General features: G+C 31.9%; 1 protein-coding gene across 1 annotated transcript in view; it reads left to right on the top strand.

Moving 5' to 3' along the window:
* LOC110995808 (C-Maf-inducing protein) overlaps positions 1 to 19,331 on the top strand; it is a 28,302-nt gene extending 8,971 nt beyond the window's left edge. The window contains exons 2-14 of the mRNA XM_022263151.2: positions 2,298 to 2,531; positions 7,650 to 7,778; positions 9,001 to 9,051; positions 9,127 to 9,198; positions 9,722 to 9,811; positions 13,303 to 13,541; positions 14,852 to 15,070; positions 16,529 to 16,799; positions 17,122 to 17,220; positions 17,350 to 17,505; positions 17,792 to 17,947; positions 18,303 to 18,447; positions 18,719 to 19,331. Of these exons, the coding sequence (XP_022118843.2) occupies positions 2,298 to 2,531; positions 7,650 to 7,778; positions 9,001 to 9,051; positions 9,127 to 9,198; positions 9,722 to 9,811; positions 13,303 to 13,541; positions 14,852 to 15,070; positions 16,529 to 16,799; positions 17,122 to 17,220; positions 17,350 to 17,505; positions 17,792 to 17,947; positions 18,303 to 18,447; positions 18,719 to 18,843 (1,986 nt within the window). The 3' untranslated portion in view covers positions 18,844 to 19,331. The remainder of the gene's footprint in view (positions 1 to 2,297; positions 2,532 to 7,649; positions 7,779 to 9,000; positions 9,052 to 9,126; positions 9,199 to 9,721; positions 9,812 to 13,302; positions 13,542 to 14,851; positions 15,071 to 16,528; positions 16,800 to 17,121; positions 17,221 to 17,349; positions 17,506 to 17,791; positions 17,948 to 18,302; positions 18,448 to 18,718) is intronic.
* The last annotated feature ends 647 nt before the right edge of the window (positions 19,332 to 19,978 follow it).

The raw sequence follows: 19,978 nt of genomic DNA, 5'->3' as shown, positions 1-19,978 counted from the left end.
GATGAAACATCTCATATAAAAAAAATATTCTTCAAACAGTAATTGCTCGAGTCAGTCTCTGCCACAATTCACTTGACATTCATTAAACTTTGAAAAACACTATCGAAATTGTGGTTTGCAGATGCCATATTGATAGTTTGAAGTGTTTTGACGCTAGTCTAGGCCTAGATGGCAGAAAATTGAACTGAATTTAAATTAAGACTCAACTAGGCAAGGCTAGGCAAGTAATGAAATGTCATCGATCCAAGTCATTTGCTTGTTTGATCAACTAGCTGAATATCTTTCAGGCCGCTAGTTTAGTGAAGATTTTCATTGAACGGGCAATATGCTAGTTGGCTGTGCCATGTATATTAACATTTTTACTAATTCCCAATACTCCGTTGATATTTGCTTGAACTTCCTTCGTTTTAGATGCGTCAAATAATTGACTTTGTTTTAAAATCAACTAAAAAGCCGCCCAGTCTGTTTTACTAGTACATACATATTATATCGGTCTGCAACCTCAGGCTTGTGTTATCTAGATAAATACTAATATTATAAGGAGAACTCTGATTATGATGATTTAAGTTATAATTTTATGATATTAGTGATGTTTTTCAAAGTCAGGGCTATTTTTTTTTCATAATAACAAACTTAGTCTGTCAAATGAATCAAATGATTCAAAAGTTATACATTTATTACTATAACGAAAATAACGAATATTCTTAAATTGGATATAAAATCTAGGGGTTTATTAGGTTTATCATCATTAGTAATTATGTTATTTTACATACACTGAAAGTAATAATATCTTGAAAAAAAGTCAGGATAGCTAGTAGATTCATATTTAAATATTCAACTAATAATAACTAATTTTTCCGTCTGCAAAATGATAAACAATACAAAAGGAGCATGTGTAGAATAATTAACAGCCTGCAAATATATATTGAATATTCAATGATCGATATGGCTATTAAACCCACATCTTACTGGATGTAAGATGTTTTCCTTTACTACAATATTTTAATACAATGTAAAATCCAACGTATTCTTTGCCATAAGGCTAATGAACATTATTACTTTCATAGTAGTGCTGACATATTAAGGTACTAGTATAATATTATATATATAGATATAATATAGATCTTATAATATAATTAAATGGTTATTATCCAGAACAATGTTCATTTGATTTTTATTGATTCGTACTGCTTAATTATTTCTTTGCAAAATGCATACATATAGTAGGAGAGCCCGTGTTAGGTCGTCTTTCACCGATCTGATAAGTTAGCAGATCGATGGAGTCACCTATTTTGACTTACCTGTTTACACCTGTTTGCCAGGTAGTTATATACTGAAATGAGTAGGCAAGCATACCTAGGCATATTCTGTGTATCAAAAACTACCAGTCAAATAAATTTCATTTGGTTATCCAAAGGATGAAGGTGATAAAAAAAATCGATAAAAGTTAATTTAATTAAAAATAGCCAGTACCACTTTTCGATAGGCAAGCAATTATAATCATATATTGTTTATAAAAATTTTTTTATAAAAAATACGTCTCATCTGATTATCAGATCGGTAAAGGACGACCTCCCACGGGCTCTTAGACCAATAGTATGTACATACTAAGTACGTATTAAGCTAATACGATAATGTCGAAAAAAAAACCGATTCAGTTGATCAGACATATAGAAAGTTTTAGAAACATGGCTTATGACTGGGGGTTTTCTGGACATAATCGTTTTGCATGTACATAATCTATATCTCTATTCTATATTTGAATAATGGGTTGTATCCTTTAGGATTGGTAACAAAGCCTTGTAGTCATTTGCAATGCTTAAATGTCTACGTTTTTCTAATAGCTCCGTTTTTTTTAAAAAACATTCATAATTATCTGTAGATAAAAGTATTTGTTAAACGTTTAACATAAACTGTGAAGTATAATGACAGTGACGCAAATCGATAATTTATCTATAATTCTATTTTAATTACTTTCAGAATACCTGACCTTTTTCGCCCATTAAGTGTGTATGTTTATGATGCTTAGTTCAGATATATAAGCTTTACAAATAAATTCTCCTAACATATGACCAGATTTAAACTGTTCTTTTTAAATCGACAATTTATACATTTCTTGTCTGGCGTTAATTAAGTATAAATTTTATTTTTACACAGTATTAAAAAAGGTGTCTTAACATAATTATGAAAAACCTCCAGTTTTCCGACTCTTCTTACTTTTGATTTTCTATTTGTAACTACTGGGCATGAGAAATATTACATCAGACTACTTGATTAAAATATTCTCTTTCTTTCAGGGGTCAAGTCCTGAGTGCTGTATAGATGTTATCGGGTCAAAAGTTACAAACTCGTCTGGGACTCCCGTGCCACCCCCGGGACCGAGGTACAAGTTGGCTACAGAAGGAACTTTGAGAATATGTTCCTTTCAACATACTAGGACTGTGGTTGACAAAATCTTAGCAGCCAAATTCTTTAGGAGATGGGAAAGCCACGTTCTGTGTTTACTGGATGACCACATCGTCTCAAAAACTGTAAGCACTCATTCAATTATTGCTGTTCAAGTTTTTTATGGTTAAGTCATATTTTTTGCGCAATGTTACGATATCGAACAATATTTTTAGCTACAAGCAAAAACTAATTTTTAAACGAACATTATAAAGAGGAAGTTAAAAAAATGCACGGCATATACATTAGTTTTTCAATCTATATATCTGTAAAAAATTGAAATTGTATTGCACATCCTTCGTATTGAATTTAAATACGTTCTTGAAACAACTGTTTAAACATTTGTTATAATATTTTCGTTTCAACTATCCACGCATTCCACATTGATGTAACAATTCTTGTATAATGTAATTAATTGTTTTTCTCTGGAATTTTGGTGCAATTTTGACGAAAATTCATCGAAATCAACGAATCATTTTTGCCTGTTACGTTTATGATCATCTGCGCAAGTAGGTGGTTGGCCCTTTGACCTTCACATATACCAATACTCGACCACCTGAGCAGCGGAGTCGGTAATAAATATTTAATTTAAAAGAACTGAGTAATAATACGAGTTAATATTAAAAATACTTCATGATATCTTATCAAGCACGATAAAAAAGATGCATACTTATCTGTTGAATTTTTTTTGACAATAGGGGTCTAAATTTTATAGTATTTACAATCTGATTAGATGACCTTCTTTTTGAGAGTAATATTTAAAAGAATGTTGGACGAATGAACAACTGTTCATACAGTCAATTCTCAACTTAAAACGTCACACGAAAATTATTTATGCGTCATTGCAGTATTTTCGTTAAATTAATTGTAATTATAGCAAATATTAATTAACTTTCCTGTAATAATTGAAATACTAATAATGAATGACAACAAAACTGGTTTTAGCTTTTTAATCAGAATTACGAGGTCAGTTTGAGAATTGGTAATCTAGATAAATGTACGTGCGTCACTGTTCACTAATAAAAATAATCAAGAATTCTTTAGACGTGTAAAAGTTATAAAGCAGTTACATTTAAAGCATATCTGTTTTTTCTATTATATTTAAATAAACTGTCCTAACTTAATATCACAACCAGAGCTGAAATCACACAGATTCGATTAAATATCGAATGTGTCTAGTTTATTAGAATGTTACATCGAATAACTAACGCAAAAAAATTCAAGTCTGTGTATATGCGAAACTGTACTCATATATACGAAACTTCCTTTCATCGCAGCAATATGACGTCATAATCATCTGTAACTCCTTTGAAGATATGTAGGAAATATATATTGTATTTGTTACTTCCAAGTACATGGGAAGGGCTGGACCCTTCCGTTTTCCGTTACTGAACATGTTGCATCCATCTTCCATGGAATCAAAATCATGCCGTCCGGTCTCTTGTCACCTATGATATATGATATGAATCGATAATATATATGTGTATATAATATATATATATATATTTATATCGAATTGAATTTTGAATTTATATATATATACCTAATATTATCGATTGCAAGACACGGTGATGAATTTAGTTAAAGTGATTTATTTTCTATAACTTCGTTCTAAGAAGGAAGAGACAAACGAGATAATTTTCATGAGAACCCCTGACTATGAAGTGGAATCCAAGGGAGTCACTAGCCAGTTCACCGCTAAACTTGGTTAAATAACATCAATGTAATTAAAATGAATACACAGAATAATGGAAAGGAAACTATAATATCTATCTAGATGTAAACGTGTTATGTGCGTCAATGCCGATAGTAATAATTGTTATTATATAAGTCTACTGAAGAAGAAAATAAAGATTATAATATTAAAATTTAATTATATATAGCAATTTATATTTTCATATTGTTTCTACTTATGTATACTACTGATACATTCTTAAATTGGGTCTAAAATCTGCCTAAGACAGAAAATAAGAACTATTTATTCTACATTCTTATTCATAATTCTCGAATCAGGAATGACGTTATTAAGTAAGATAAGAAATACATACGTATTAAACGTAAAGAGCCCTTCAAGTGATTTCTAATTACATATATAACTGTGCTTATCCAGGAAATATAATTTCCAGTAAGTAAGTATAGGAGGGACTCTGCTCAAACTCCAATTAGTTCAGTTAACTTAGTATCTTCTAAATGTCTTAGTAATTCTTAAAGAACGACCCCGCGTACGGTAGAAAATGCTATGCTATTTTTATGCTAATAAAAATGCTTTAAAAAGGATTCCGTGCGTAATATAAATAAATACTAATTTCTTACTCGATCGCATTCTTAAGTCAATGTTAATTTTACTATGTTGATTACAGAGACATACGTGATGCCTTTGTATATATATACCTACTGTACCTACCTGTATTGACGAAATAATAATTATTGTTTGAAACGGTAATTTTTGCAATTAGCACTTCATTACCTTGACACTAAATGATGTATATGTGACGTATAAGTATAAGTAATTTAAATACCTTAAAATCACACATAATTAATGTAATACGTTACGAACTGACTCACTTTTTTGTTAATCAATTTTGTATGCTAATTGATCCACCCTATGATTTCCCCTTTTTATAATCTGGATAATACCAGTGTGGAAATTATTTACGTATTGTTATAAATATTATATATACACCAGACCCCGAAGACATTAATGTTAATGTGTACATATAGCATCGCGGCATAGGTAAGAGGTGTTTCATAAGGCACATAGGGGCCGCGGCCTGTGATTTCATGACGTCACGAGTAACCTCGCGCGCGGGCCCACTGGGCCAATGCCCGCTGCCGCTATCGACGTCATTCTGAACATTAAACAGATAACTGCTAGCTCATGCTTTGTTCTTTATTCTTTAACTGCAGATTATGCATATACATTAACGGACGTGGCTGTCATGTACGTTGTAGCTGTACGTTTGTTTTTAACTAGTGACACTTTAACGAAACCGTCGAAAAGCCTATCCCGGGGCGAATTTACAAATGTGAGAAATTAAAAAATAAATCTCGAGGCAATTTCGGAATTGCTTTTAAAAATAGTGTTTCAATATTATTTTAATAATAAATGGCTAATTCCTAAAGCAAAGTGAATAATGCCTTAGATTTATATTAGATTTCATTATTCACGTAACGATTTCCAAACAAATAAAACGTCAATCGTTATACGTAAGTAGTTATTACGACGGTAGAATACAAAACCAGATAACCGGCCACAATGTATCTTGATAATTGCACTTTGTATCTATAACAATAGCAATGATTTCATAATCATAAGTGTTAGAAAAAGATACCACGTATAGTGTCTATAATAATTAAGACTTAAGAAATATACTGGTAATTTTAAATTACTAGTGGCATATTTTTTCTAACTTAACTGAAATTCTTTAAAAATATAGCTAGTGTAAAAGACTTCATTCGTCTACTGTTGTGATAAAAAAGTGTAAACGATTACACATATTATATATAATATATGCCTTTTGGCCTCAGTATCGCTGTCAATTATTATGTCTTGGATCAGTTTTCCCACGATGACCTTCATCGTAAGTGTAATTATTGCTCAAAAAGTCACTTCTTTCTTATTTAAATTCAAATTCAAAATCATTTCTTCATTTAGATAACACAATGTACACTCATAAACGTCAATTAAGAAATACATATTAAATGCTTCTCATATTACACTTACTGCCAGTTCTTAAATCATGGGCGTAGAACGGGCAGGAAGCACTGGCATGACTGTATACTTTTGAAAAAGCAGTACTTGTATATGCCGCCTGAGTCAATCGCTCTAGTTTAATTTTCCTGCTTTCTAATATGTCTTCTTACTTTCTTTTTTCTGTAGTCGCTGAATCATTATGATTCGCAATTTCTTTGTTTCCAGCTAGAACAAAAATACATCGACGGTCTAGTTTTGCCTCATTTTATATTATGGTAATACTATACCACACAATATATAAAATAATCATATACTTACATATGATGTCCATAATGTGTTTGTATGTATGTCCTATGCATGGTTTAATGCGAAAGAAAAGTGTTTTGTAAAGCAGTGCCGATTATATAGATTTTTATATCAATCATTTGGGCTATTGGCTAAGGCTATTTAACACTAAGTCAAAAAGGCTATTTAACACTAAGTAGTGAAAAATAAAATACTTTGAGAGTAATCTTTATAAAACATTTCTTTGAATAGCGTTATGGAATAAAATAACCAACTGTCACGTGACACAGAACGGTCCGAAATTCGTCAAATAGACGCTGATGATGGCATGCAACATAACGTTTTTGCCTGTCCTAATACTGTCTCAGAGCTTCCAAGAATCGATATATAATATAAATGTGTTTGTCGATTTTTATAATAATACGATGAATCCGTTTGTGTACGTGTTTACAAGCACGGCGGCTTGCCTTTGCATGCGTTTAATTTTTATGAATGTTTAATTTTTAAAGCCAATAATTAAAAGTAACAATTTGTGTAGGCACTATACACACACTTAAAATTAAAACAGAAACAATTATACATGATTTTTTTCCCAAAGAACTCATATTAGGACAGCTGCAAATAAAAAAATTCATTTTCTAATCTGGATTTGTAATTACCACTAATAATTCAGATGATAGTAATTACATAAAACTCGATTCCTATTTGAACGCTCTTGCGTACCTACTGTCTGTTATTCTCGCCTGACGTCTTTTACAGGATCAGAAATTACGCTGTATTTTTTACTTATTTTATTCATATCTAGCGATATTGAGGCATCTGCAATACCTACAATTACCGCCTCCATAGCTCAATAGGTCAAGTACTCGTTTACTCTTGCCTCTAAACGAAAACAAATCTATAAAAAGTTTATTAATTGTGAACCTTGCCTGTTTGGAAAATAGTTAACAATTTGTTATTCTACATGAGATTTTTTAATGGAAAACCTTCTTAAATTCTTTAAACCTAGCACAACTACAAAATAAAAAAAATGAATGAATTTACAATATTTTTTAAAAATAATAATTATACTAAAATTATGTAATAAAGAAGTAATTATGACGTTATAAGTATTGAGCAATAGTTTTTTCACTTAAGCCAACTAAATATCCGCTAATCAGTAGGCTTTTGCGTTCTCTACGTTATCTTTGTAAAAGTCATGTAAACCATAAATATATTGTTTTAGCCTTGCGGTCAAATGGAACGACCATTGACGTACAACTGCATGCAGGAAGTATACTGTATATCGAGATGGGATCCCGCCAGAAAGTACTGTCTGCGAATTGTAATGCCTCATGGATCATTATTATTACAGGTTTGGCATTTCTCTCAGGTTTAAGTCCTCTTTATCGTACTGTGATATATTTTTAGCTTTTAAGAATATGAAAGATAAAGTAATCCGGTTTATTATAATAATGGATATTTGTATTACAAACGTATAACTGAAACAACTTGTAACTGAACACATAGTATTCTTAAATAACTCTCGTAAATTCGTCGTTAAATATTTATATATAGATGAAGATTATTTAATTGATCCTAATCCTTGGGATTGATTTGCGCTAGTTCAAACAATTTATATGACTCAACATTTGCCTATTAAAAAGAGTGGCGGACAGTTTCTTACCAGTTCTTTTTGTTCGCTTTATACCCTTGACTTGCGAACTGGTAGTAAATGTAAATTTAGAATATTTAATATCTTTTCTATTGATGTTCATAAGTGTACTTGGTTATCTAGATGAATAAATTTATTTTGAGTTTGAATTTAAGTATTTAATCACAAATGAAACCAAAGGCCAACATTGTCGAATTCATTAAATGAATTAGACTCAAGTGGTCAGCGCAAAACCCTAATAACCTATCTCAATCCATTTTTGACCATCTGCGATATAGATCTTAATCGACATATTGATAAAATTGGGCCAATAACCAATCGTCGGATTGATATTAGATAGGAGATTGATCGACTGTCACGGTCTGATCTCAGATTTTTTCAATCTGAGATTGTGGATTAATTATTGAGTTTGGGCGTAGGGCATGTGCAATGACAGATGACAAACTTTACTAAACTCACTACCTGTAGGCAGGAGAAAACCCGACCAATCCTGCATTGGTGGTATGGAGTTGTCAAAGGCCCTAAACAAAAAACTTCCATCTTCTTGGTTGTTAACCAATAAATATCGAAAACCGAAAATTGCAACTGAATAACAAAACCAATGTAGGTAGTGCAAATATCAATCAATCTCCCCCCTCACTGGACCACAGCCACAACCTTCTAGCATACAAACTTGGTCATTAGCATCCAGATTCATGAAACTTACGAATGGGAACATCTTCTAAGGTAATTTGAAGTACATATATATAATATATATTCTTCAACAACGGTAGCACAACCCAGTATTGATAATGGCTAATAAAAAACATGCATTTGTATTATTGACCATACTATTTTTGTCTTCAGTGAAAGTAATTTCTCTGATTAAAACGAAGTAGTATATATGAGTGTATATGTGTTTTATAACTTATTACTATTTTAGGCTAACGATGCATACACAAGGGACCAGTGGTACTACTCAATAGTGTGGAGAGTGAGTGTTTTTTAGTTGAGTTGACTTTTTCAAACCTATGATTATGAATATAAAAATAAATTTTATTAATTACAGAGGAACATGCTGCGTTATCGTAATATATTAACGAAAACTGTGAGGAAGGAATTAGTCGTGAAAGAGTTAAAGGTGGGTAGGCATTTGAATGGATTGTTTGCCGCTTCTTATTTTTTTGATAAATCTCGAGAAAATCCAAAGTAGCAATGAAAATGTGCCTTTAGAAGTTATGGACTAATTTTAATGGAGTAAGACACGTTATAAAACTATTTATGAAAAATTAACACTTCAAACACCTATCAAACTTATTCACTTTGCAGTTCAGAAATACGTGGAGCCATATTTCAAATACTACTGTTACCGAAGTGTGGTTTTTGGTTCGTTACAAATGTGTGATCTGTGAAAGAATTGGGAGCCTTAATAGGTAGATTATCTAATTCATCATGGTCAAACTGATTTCCTCAATTTTTTATGTTGCTTGCTACAGTCATCACCGATAAAAAATTAGCCTAGGCAAGATTCTAAGACATACTTGAGAAAAAGAACCATGTAGGTAATTGAATTTACGAATAATTTTATTTCCTATTTTTTGTGGTCATAAACATTTATTTGTTAAAAACATCATTTCCTTCTTAAATCATAAATACATTTTCAGAACATGGTGGATTTCGTGATGACAACACCATTGCAGGACGAGTGTGTGACGAGGACACCCTTGTTGCTGCTAACAAATTTACTCTCTGAGGTACTATTTAAATATTTATCTACGTTAATATACATTATATTATCTTACACCTTAAAGATAACAGGTACAGAAGAATTAACAAGGTTTTTTGTTCTTAAACATTAAACGTAACAATTGTTCTATTAGTCTAATAATACAGATAAATTGTATCAATGACATTCATAGAACATTGCATATTAAATGCATTACAAGTAGATATTATCATACGAGTGAATATATGAGGAAAATAACAAGAAGTAGGTAATTATTCTGCTCTATGCCGAGATGTTACGCATTCGAGTCGAGAGAAAGAGGACCAACATTTTTTACGGTATATATCTTGATATATACTGTATATATATATATCTTGTACTTGTACAATTGACGTAGTTAGTGTGTTAGTGTCTTTACATATATTTCTATAATGTATTACTAAATTAACAAAACCAATGTTTTTCGTGACTCACAAAGGAATTATAATACATGATCCTAAACCGTACGTTCTAGTAGGTCATTCGAGAACCAAAATTATTTTTTAAATACCACCAATATCAAACTCAAAACTAAAACTCAAAAATATCTTTATTCATATATGTAACATGTACACTTATGAACGTCAAAAAAACAAATTAAATTATACAATTAATTTAATTTATTTTTTTTTGACATTTACAACAAGTTCGCAAGTCAAGGGCGTAGAGCGGGTAAGAAGAACTGGCAAGAAAGTTTCCGGCACTTTTTTCAATCGTCTAGTTTTTAATACAAATTGTTTGTGCTGGAGAAAATCAATCCCAAGGATTAGGATCATTTAAGTATTCGTCACATTTGTATCACCTTGACGTCCGTCGTTCCACAACTAAGCAATTCTTAAGGCAATTTCTTTCACGCACCACCACGATGTGGATCCAGCTGCCCACTGAAGTATTTCCGAACCAATTCGACCTAGGGTCCTACAAGAAAAGAGCGTAACGATTCTTAAAAGGCCGGCAGCGCGCTTGCGGGCCTTCTGGCAGTGCGAGTGTCCATAGGCGGCGGTGTCACTTAACATCAGGTGAGCCGCCTGCTCGTCTGCCTCCTGTAAAATAAAAAAAAACATGGAATCAGAATCTAGCAAATCTTAACAACGCGTGGAGGGGTTAGCACAGAGGAGAGGAGGTGGCAAAGAGAAAACGCTATCGTATACTTTGCCTTTTCCTAAATCTCGTTGCATTTATACAAACGTTTATTTGTATACATGTGCATAAAGGCTCAATTATATATTCCGTTTTCCATATTCATTCTGTGCCGATTATTCATTATAAGTTTTATGAGTATATACATAGAAACAAATATGTTAATGTATAAAATGGTAAAATAATATCCGTCAAACTGGAACGGGAAGAATGGCTTTTTGTATTTATATTTCAATCCTTCTATACAGAAGAATTAAAAGTGAAAGTATTAAGTCACTTCGTCGTGTCTTTATCCAGCAACATAATAAATTCCTCATTCTTTAACTTTCCCCTTGACCCTTCGACGAGAGAATACTTGACACCTACTGTAATTTATTATTCATTAAGTATGTACTCGTAAACCGGTGAAGTACTTGCGGTCAGATGCAAATTGTTTTGCGGTTTCAATATAATCGACTAGCCCCTTTTGTACATTACTACGTTTTTATTATATTTTACCGTATTTTTTGTTGCTCTATCATACAGAAAGGTCTGTCATTGACACTAGTGTTACTCATGAGGCTATGCAATTTTGATCATAAATTAATTTTGCTTGTCTAAATTTGAATATTACTTCCGGTCTAAGATTTAGTTTTTAATAAAAAAAAATCATACTTATTGTTCTTAAGTCGTTTCACATCACTTGCGAGTTGCGATTCACATTAATCTGTGAAATAATCATTGACGCTTTTGAATATCCGCTATTACAGCACTTCCCTAATTAAATAAACTATAAACACGATTGCCATATCGTTCATTAAAATTAATAATTGCAATATTTTAAAATTTTCTTGTTAATCAATAGGAGTATATTAACAATAGTAAGATAATTGTATACGGAAAATTATATATGCATGATCTAACGTGCAGAAGTTTCAAGATTACATACTGTTTGTAATTATTATTTGTTATACAATTCCTATTTACCTGCTTATCATATAACCACTTCCGTAGGTGAGTAGTTGATTAGAATACAGTTATTCTGAAAACTAGGGAAAATAAAGTAAAAAAGATATGTTTTGTTAATATTTTAACGATTCGAATAAATTTCAATTTGTCTATTAAGCGGATGTAAAAGTGTATCTTTAGAGGAATTTTAGCTTTTAAAAAGTATTTTGAGAATCTATTATCTAAATCTACCTACAAGAATAAATATTATTATGAAGTTAAAAAATAAAATTGTCTAAAGAGATAGCGTATAAGAAGGCAAAATAAATTATTATTGTCATTTTCGAAGCAGGTAAACAGTTTTCTATGATTTACTGGTATTTATTTGAATGTTACTAATCTGGCCATAATGTTGCATTTTCGCAACTACATATTTAATTATTTTGAATTTGGAACTCGTACATATTACGTATTTAAAAAAAATATTTAGTTTTTGCGCCATTTCACATATTTTTTCGTGTTCATTATCAAATTACAATATGGAATGGGGTGTTAAAGAAAATAGCATTACGGTGATCGCCTTGCACAAATTTGGTATAGAGCCGGCGGTCATATTCCTGACACTTCAAAAGCTTGGTATCAGCCGTATCTTTATAAGAGCTGAAGACTGGCCTTCATCTAGCCCAGACCGCAACCCTTTATACTTCAAGTAATGGTCAGTTATACATACAAAAATCTTTGGAGCAAGCAGTGGCGTAATTTTCCTTGGTAGCAGTGTGTAAATCCATAGATACAAACAGTACAAAGATAGCCATTTCGAATATAATTTTTTTCATTTTTGCTGAGACTAATAAACATCCCTTCATTAAAAATAATGCATTTTCATTTCTAATAGAACTTATGACTGGTACTAAGTAGTTGTTATCTCTTATCATTTATAAGAGCATTTATATTATATATTATATCTTCGCTAGGTGTTATTTGATATGAAATTTTCTTTAATTGTACAATAATTGTGATTGCTCTCATTGTTGATTTGGTTTGTTCACTTATGCCATGCATAGCCGTTACTAATTAGATTAATATTTTTGTACCTATATATTAAAATATGTAAATGTCTTGTATTTTAATTACCTATATACAGGACATAAAAGTAACTCATTAAGGGCCTGTTTCACAATGTCCGGATAAGTTCCAAATAAGCTATTTGTTACTTATTGGTATGATAAATAGTATTTTTGCGTTTCACGACTGTCAGATAGCGCTAAACGTCATGAAATTCGAAGTATCTTATTTGGAACTTTTATCTTTCGAATAATTTATGTGTTGCATAGCTATTTGGCACTTTATCCATACATTGTGAAACAGGCCCTAAACATTATGTCTTTTAATTATTAATTTATTTTATTCTAGAACAAAGACAGTCCAGACTGGGAGGACTGGGCTGAAACAACGACAAGCGTTGCTGCACCACTTTTAGCAGAGAGAGGTGTCAACGGTGAGCTGTGTGCACTGCTCGCGCGGTTATGTAGACGCAGACCCCGGTCTGCTCCTTTGCCAGCACTGGCACCGCCTGTGAGGCGCGTGCTGACTAGAAATGTTGATTTCGGAAAAGCGCCTCATGCACGACAGTTCGTTAGGGACTATATAAGGTTAGTCACCACTTTTCAAATATTCACTGTGGTCTTCTTGTGACAATTGACACTTTTTTATTATAGGATTAATAATATTTTTTGAGCATGTAAATACTGAAGGAGAATCCCGTATGTCGCCATTTACCTTATTTTATAAAATCTGAATTTCCAAAAAATAATACTTATGCGAATTAGCTAGCTAGCTAGTAGTAATAACTGCATTACATATTAATAAATAGATAAATAAATACAAAGGAATACTAAGAACAATGGGTAATCTGTTTCGTCAGTATTGTGAGTAACGCGGGCGTGATGAGAAAGATACGTGATGGTGCAATTTCTGTTGATCACTTGATTTCTAAGAATAATATCCTCCCGGTAAGGAAGTTCTAATACTAAAGAGCATGGTACATTCCTTAATAGGCCAAGTTTATATAAGAGTTTTACTATGTTTGTTATTTATGGTTTTTTGATATCTGCTATGTAATTAACGTGGTTTCCGAATTACGGCTGTGTACCAAAGGGTTTTTTTATGTGCGCACTTGCTCGTGGCATATCTCATCCCAAAAATCTCAGAAGACCGTTCATCCAGTTGGCTATAAAATAACAATTATCAAAGAAACGCATAGTCTGAGGCCAAGAGACCCACACAGTGTCGTAGTGCCACTATACAATTAATGTATTTAAATAACATTTTACTTGATTGATTTTGAAAAAATCTATTTTCTTTTATTACCTCGATCGCTCTTGATTAGGAATTTTGGAGGATTACTAAGGAAACAATTGTAGGCACATATTGCTATGATGTATCTAGTGGGTCAGAGACAACGCAAAAATTATTAACTGCCTTAGGTAATTATAAATAAAATGTAAATAATATCTTTCGGAATACTTGTAGTATATCTATTGCGATAGTTGTAGTTCTTAGCGATAACAAACCTTCCCACAATAACAATACAATCATAGGTATGTTAAGTTGTTTTGATTGTATTTAAACTAAATAACTAAAACAGGAAAGTCATTGTAATTTAAAAAAAAATGTAGTGTCGGTTTTACCTAGCACATAGTGTAACCTATATCATACAGCCATGATAAATGGGAGTTTTGGAAAATTACAAAATAACATTTAAATTGCTTAATTAATAAAAAAACCAATAATCTTGCTGAATTAATGAAAGCGGCAAATGTTTGGTCATCTTTTTCGTTTCGTTGGTCATATGTTGATTTTGACACGATGAGGCAGATGATGTAGTTATAAATGAGACTATTTAGCACGAACTTAATTGTTATTATTTTTAATTAAACTGTTATTGGATGGTGTCTTTCAGTGCCTTAAGCGCTCATAACTCCGGACCAAGCTTAGTTCGACGCTTTGTGGAGGTCACTCATGGAAATCGTGCCACTTGCCCCCATCCCAGAGCTGCTCCCAACTTGGCAGCAGTAGTCTTGGCAGCTATTGATGATCACTACAGGAATTATACCACGCCACATCAGTGCGATGATACTGAATACGACGTACTATGCTTTGCGGATATCTTGGAGCACATGTAAGTTAAAAAGAAGGACACAAATTTAAGTTAAAATTTATACTAATTATACAAGTCAAGGCTGCATTTCTGCTCAGAAAAGACTTTTGTTAGATTTTATTACATCATATTAGGCTGTTGTACGCGAATGGATATGTACAATACAATTTTAATTTTCTATAATTAAGATCTACGACATATTTATTTATTAGTAGAAACAATATAATTTATAGTACATATAGAGTACAGGGCTGTATAATGCATCTTAAGGTAGAAGTTTTGCAGCTTTAGCAATATGTATATACATTTAGCGAACTTTGTTATTTGATTAAATTAGTGTAAGCTTTTGATGATATTTTTCATTAGTGGTTCGTAAGTGTCGGGGATCCCTTTATCTACGACACAATTTACCATATAGTTCTTTAGCTTGACTTTTTTTTAATAGTTTGGCATTATTAACAACTAGGAACCTAAGCTATAAGCAATTAATGAAATTTAATTTATTTATCGTAACATCAGTCTATAGTGATCAATTCTATAATTCTGGTATTTTTAACGTTTTAGAGTGTTTCTTATATAAAAAAATATTTCTCACTAAAACTCTGTATCATGGGAAATACGTCGTGAATCGTGACGTTTTCATCTTAAGAATCGTAAAGTTTAGACTTTGTACTTTGAACCGGAAATGGTCGCAGCACAAATATTTACATTATAAGGAAAGGCAAATTGAAATTTAATTCTAAAACTTATTGCAAAATTAGTTTGACAATCAATGAGTTCATTGAATCATGTTTAAGAAATGCTTATACGTTTTAATCAAGGAAAACTATAAAAACTATTGATTGACACGTGTTTTGACTGCTTAGTGTCGGCACTCAGTGTACCAAAACTATAATATATAAATAAAACTATAATAGCCGTCTTTTTTAAGTTGTTTATTTGTTTTATTTGCATTATTCTTATAGCCAAAATACAGGAACATAACTTACATGTTCACTTTTTTGTCCTATTAAAATATTAATATGATTTAATAAATGGCGCTTAAATGTAACGTATGTGAAATCATATATAGAACTTTTGAAAACTTGAACATTTAAATGAAAAATCCTTTATTGAAATATAATGCGTTAAATTAAAGAATTATTACTAAGATTATTTTAATTACCCATCTAACGGCCATGTTGCCTTATCTAAACCGACTTCAAGGAGGTATCAATGCGACGTATAATTACGACGTATTTCACCAACAGAGTAAAACAGCATAATCAGGTAGGTTAAAAACAAATCCTAAGGCAACGGTCAATCCACCGGTTACTTTTTTCTTGTAAGGTCATTGCGTGAAATGTAATGTCATGCCACGCGAAAATTAATACGAATTATAGGTTGCCACATTATAAAATGCCTTTGGTTTAACCAAAACAAAAGCAGATTTTTTTATTTTATTATATACGTAAGCATATAAAAAAATATTTTTTATAGGTGCGAATACGAAGACTGGCTGACAATAGTAGGAGGAGTCTTACAGCCCGTTCCTATACGAGCTAGTGCCATGGCGTGTCCTCGAGTTGCATTTCGCTTGGGGAATGTACTAAATGCATTATCTCGGGATCAGCGCTGCTCTGTGCACAGTTGTGTGGCATCCGCCCGGGCTGCTCGACCCTGCCCACCGTCTTGGTTGCGGGCCGCGGCACCTTCAGAACCAATTCTGTCATTGCCACATGCGAAGCTGTGTCAAGTGTGGGGAGATATGGTTAGTTAAGAAAACTAAAGTATTGTATCATGTGTATGAAGTATACTGTTTATGTTTATTTACTTGAATATAATGCTTTCTAAGCAAAAATAATTATTGTATTGCTAGCAAGAGAATTGATGATTTGTGCCTGAGGAAAAGTAAAGCTTATAAATGCTGCCGGAGATTTTTAAATGGAATATGAAATACTCTTATGATGCCGCAAAACTGCCAGCACCCGCGGGACTAGTTAATATATTTCTGGCAGTACATATATTACACAACTATAAAAAGCATTTACATTCTATATTCATACCATCAATAATTTAATATTTTTTTATAGGTACAAGCTTTACTGAATTGTTGCTGCAAAAGAAAAAGCTTCCTCCAAAGTATGAGTAAACAATTGCCAGACTTCATGATAGTTGCCTTGACTGAACACGTATGTTTTATATTTACAATTTACTTAAATCTTTTAAGGAAAAATTAGTAATATGTTAGTTGTTATATAGTTGTAGTGACACTTATACATATATGTAATACCTAATAAAACCATATATTTTTTCATCAGCCGGCAGCTCTAGAAGCCTTATGCCTGATGCTCGAATGGGAGGTGGCCAGTGGGGAACAAACTCAATTAGAGATTATTGCTGCCTTACAGGGTACTGAATTAGGAAAGCAGTATTATACAGATTTATGTGAACGACAAAAAACATTGCAACGACTTGTAAGTTTAAGTATTACTACTTATATACATACTAATCTAATTTTTTACCGAACACGCGATAATCATTTCACTACATAGGCTTTAGTGAAGTGAAATTCAAAGGTTAAATTCTATTTTACAATATCATTCTAGAACTAAGGACTAACTAGATTAAAATTTTCTTCACCTTCGAAATCCTTCAATAACGCTCATTAAACCAATAATGAACAAAGAAAATTTCAAATGGCGCCAAAAACCCGGATTTTTAGTGCTAATACCAATCATCATAAAAGATTTTTGGTTTCAGCAAGCACATGGAGGTCCCAAACGGTTAGCCTTGCCAGTGCGTGCGACGGATGAAGATGTTGCGGCATTACTAGAAGCTGGAGCCCTTGGTAACCTTGAATGTTTGAGCCTTGCTTTCACTAGCGTCACAAGCGCTTGCGCACATCATTTAATAAAGGTATTAAATATTTTTTAATTACTGTCTAAAACCAAAATAACAAGTTTATCATAAATATACACTGAGGAATTTTTATTTATGAATAAATATAATATAAAACTTGAACTTTATATTGTTAACAGAAACATAACAGTAGGTTCTATCGGTAAATATAATCATTAAATATTTTATATTCCTGTAAATATTCCTTGCGATTTTTTTATATATACAAAATAGGGTTTTTGCGAAATAATTATATATTTAGCCATATATTTAAATGGGGATTCCTACAGTTTTACCTGTTTCCTACTGTCAGTTTCTTATGTATTTTTTGAGTTACGATTATTTATATTTTTATCTTTTGTTATTTTTGCAGCTACCGTCACTTCGCTACCTTAACCTATGGGCAACAAAGTTCGGAGATAGTGGAGTTCAACTGATAGCGGAACATTTACCGCGACTGCAAGTACTTAACCTATGCGAAACTCCCGTCTCTGATAAGGGCATAGAGGCATTATCAGGTACCATTTTATTTGTAGAACTACCCATAACCACCAAAAAAGAGTATAAATAGCGATACATCTGGATTTTGAATTTATTATGATTACAAAGCTTTATTATCTGTGACTTATTTGCCCGCAAAAAATTTGACAATACTGTGGTTATTAACAGATCACCACAAGCGAAGTTTTTGTTTTTAAGCCTTAAAATAAATATATAAGTGCATCAAAATCTAAGCAAGCTTAAAATTTTGGAAAGGTGCGTCTTATTAAAAATGAAATATATTTTCAGGACTATCCAGTCTTAGAAGAATAAATCTTAACAGCACTAAACTATCAGCCGAGGCCTTCGATACTCTACGTCAAAGGTTACCCCAGCTTCAAGAATATGATGTTCGCTACACTGAGGCTTGGTGACAAAACAACTTTTCTTAGTAGTAATATAGTACCTACAGGTTTTTATCCAGGTGCAAATACAACATAATTATTTGCGACTTCGAAATTTTTGCTTTTTTTAACTGTAAATAATTAAATAAATCATCCATCATAGAAATATCCTAAACTCCAAAATCGTTTAAAGTCGGTTAATGAATTCCAATTCCAAGCGCAATGGTATAAATAAAGAACGTGTTCTAACACTATTGTGCACTTTACATTTAATATAATCAAACTTAAATCTAGTGTCATTTGGATGTTGGAATACGATCCTTTGAGCGCGACGAATTAGGAATACCTACTATATCAACATTAAATTTAATGCATTTATTACAAAACCTTTCCTAATCTATAAATTTCTTTATGTATTAAGTTTTATTCCTAAGTATATTTATAGACTACTATAGTTATAAGGATTCTTTACCGATTAAGTATTATAGTATGTATTAAAATAAATCTATGCCAGACTTTTCTCGAATTTATTCTACATGCTGCATTTTTACATTACATTTATTATAGAAATATATATCTTTAAAGCATCTAAAAGTTCATGTACCTACGTCTTGATTATTAAGAAATCCGAGTGCGCGTTGTCGATACGGTTTTTTTATGAAGTTGAAAATATTTTGTTGATATAATATATGTTGAATTGTGCCAACTTGACTCTCTATAATACATTTTCGGTAAAAAAATTGGTTAACCATCAAAATTGGAATTTTCAATCCAGTTTAACTGCTAATATATTCAGGTAATTCATAAAAAAGAAAAAGAAATTTAAATAAGTTAGAGGATAGATGTTGGCGCGATTATTATATTGAGATATCATTTAAATTATTAGGACTAAAGTCACGTTTAACTTTATTACAAATTAAGGGTATTAAAACTAGAATTGGTAAAAATCGGATACAGAGTAATGAATCGTAACACCAACTGCCATTTCTGGTAGAAAAATTGTCCTAACAAGTATTATTTTAGATATAGGTAGTTGTTATGTAAGGCTGTGAGAACTGATGAAAATTTGTATGATTGAGATACTGCGAATGTGTTCTCGTATGTTAAGTCGTTAGAGCTCTCCCGCCGTTTTAGATAAAAACCGGCAGAATGCTAACGTTGCTAC

The sequence above is a fragment of the Pieris rapae genome, chromosome 1 (genome assembly GCF_905147795.1).
Source record: "Pieris rapae chromosome 1, ilPieRapa1.1, whole genome shotgun sequence".
Taxonomy (NCBI): domain Eukaryota; kingdom Metazoa; phylum Arthropoda; class Insecta; order Lepidoptera; family Pieridae; genus Pieris; species Pieris rapae.
This window is presented reverse-complemented; position numbering and strand designations above follow the sequence as displayed.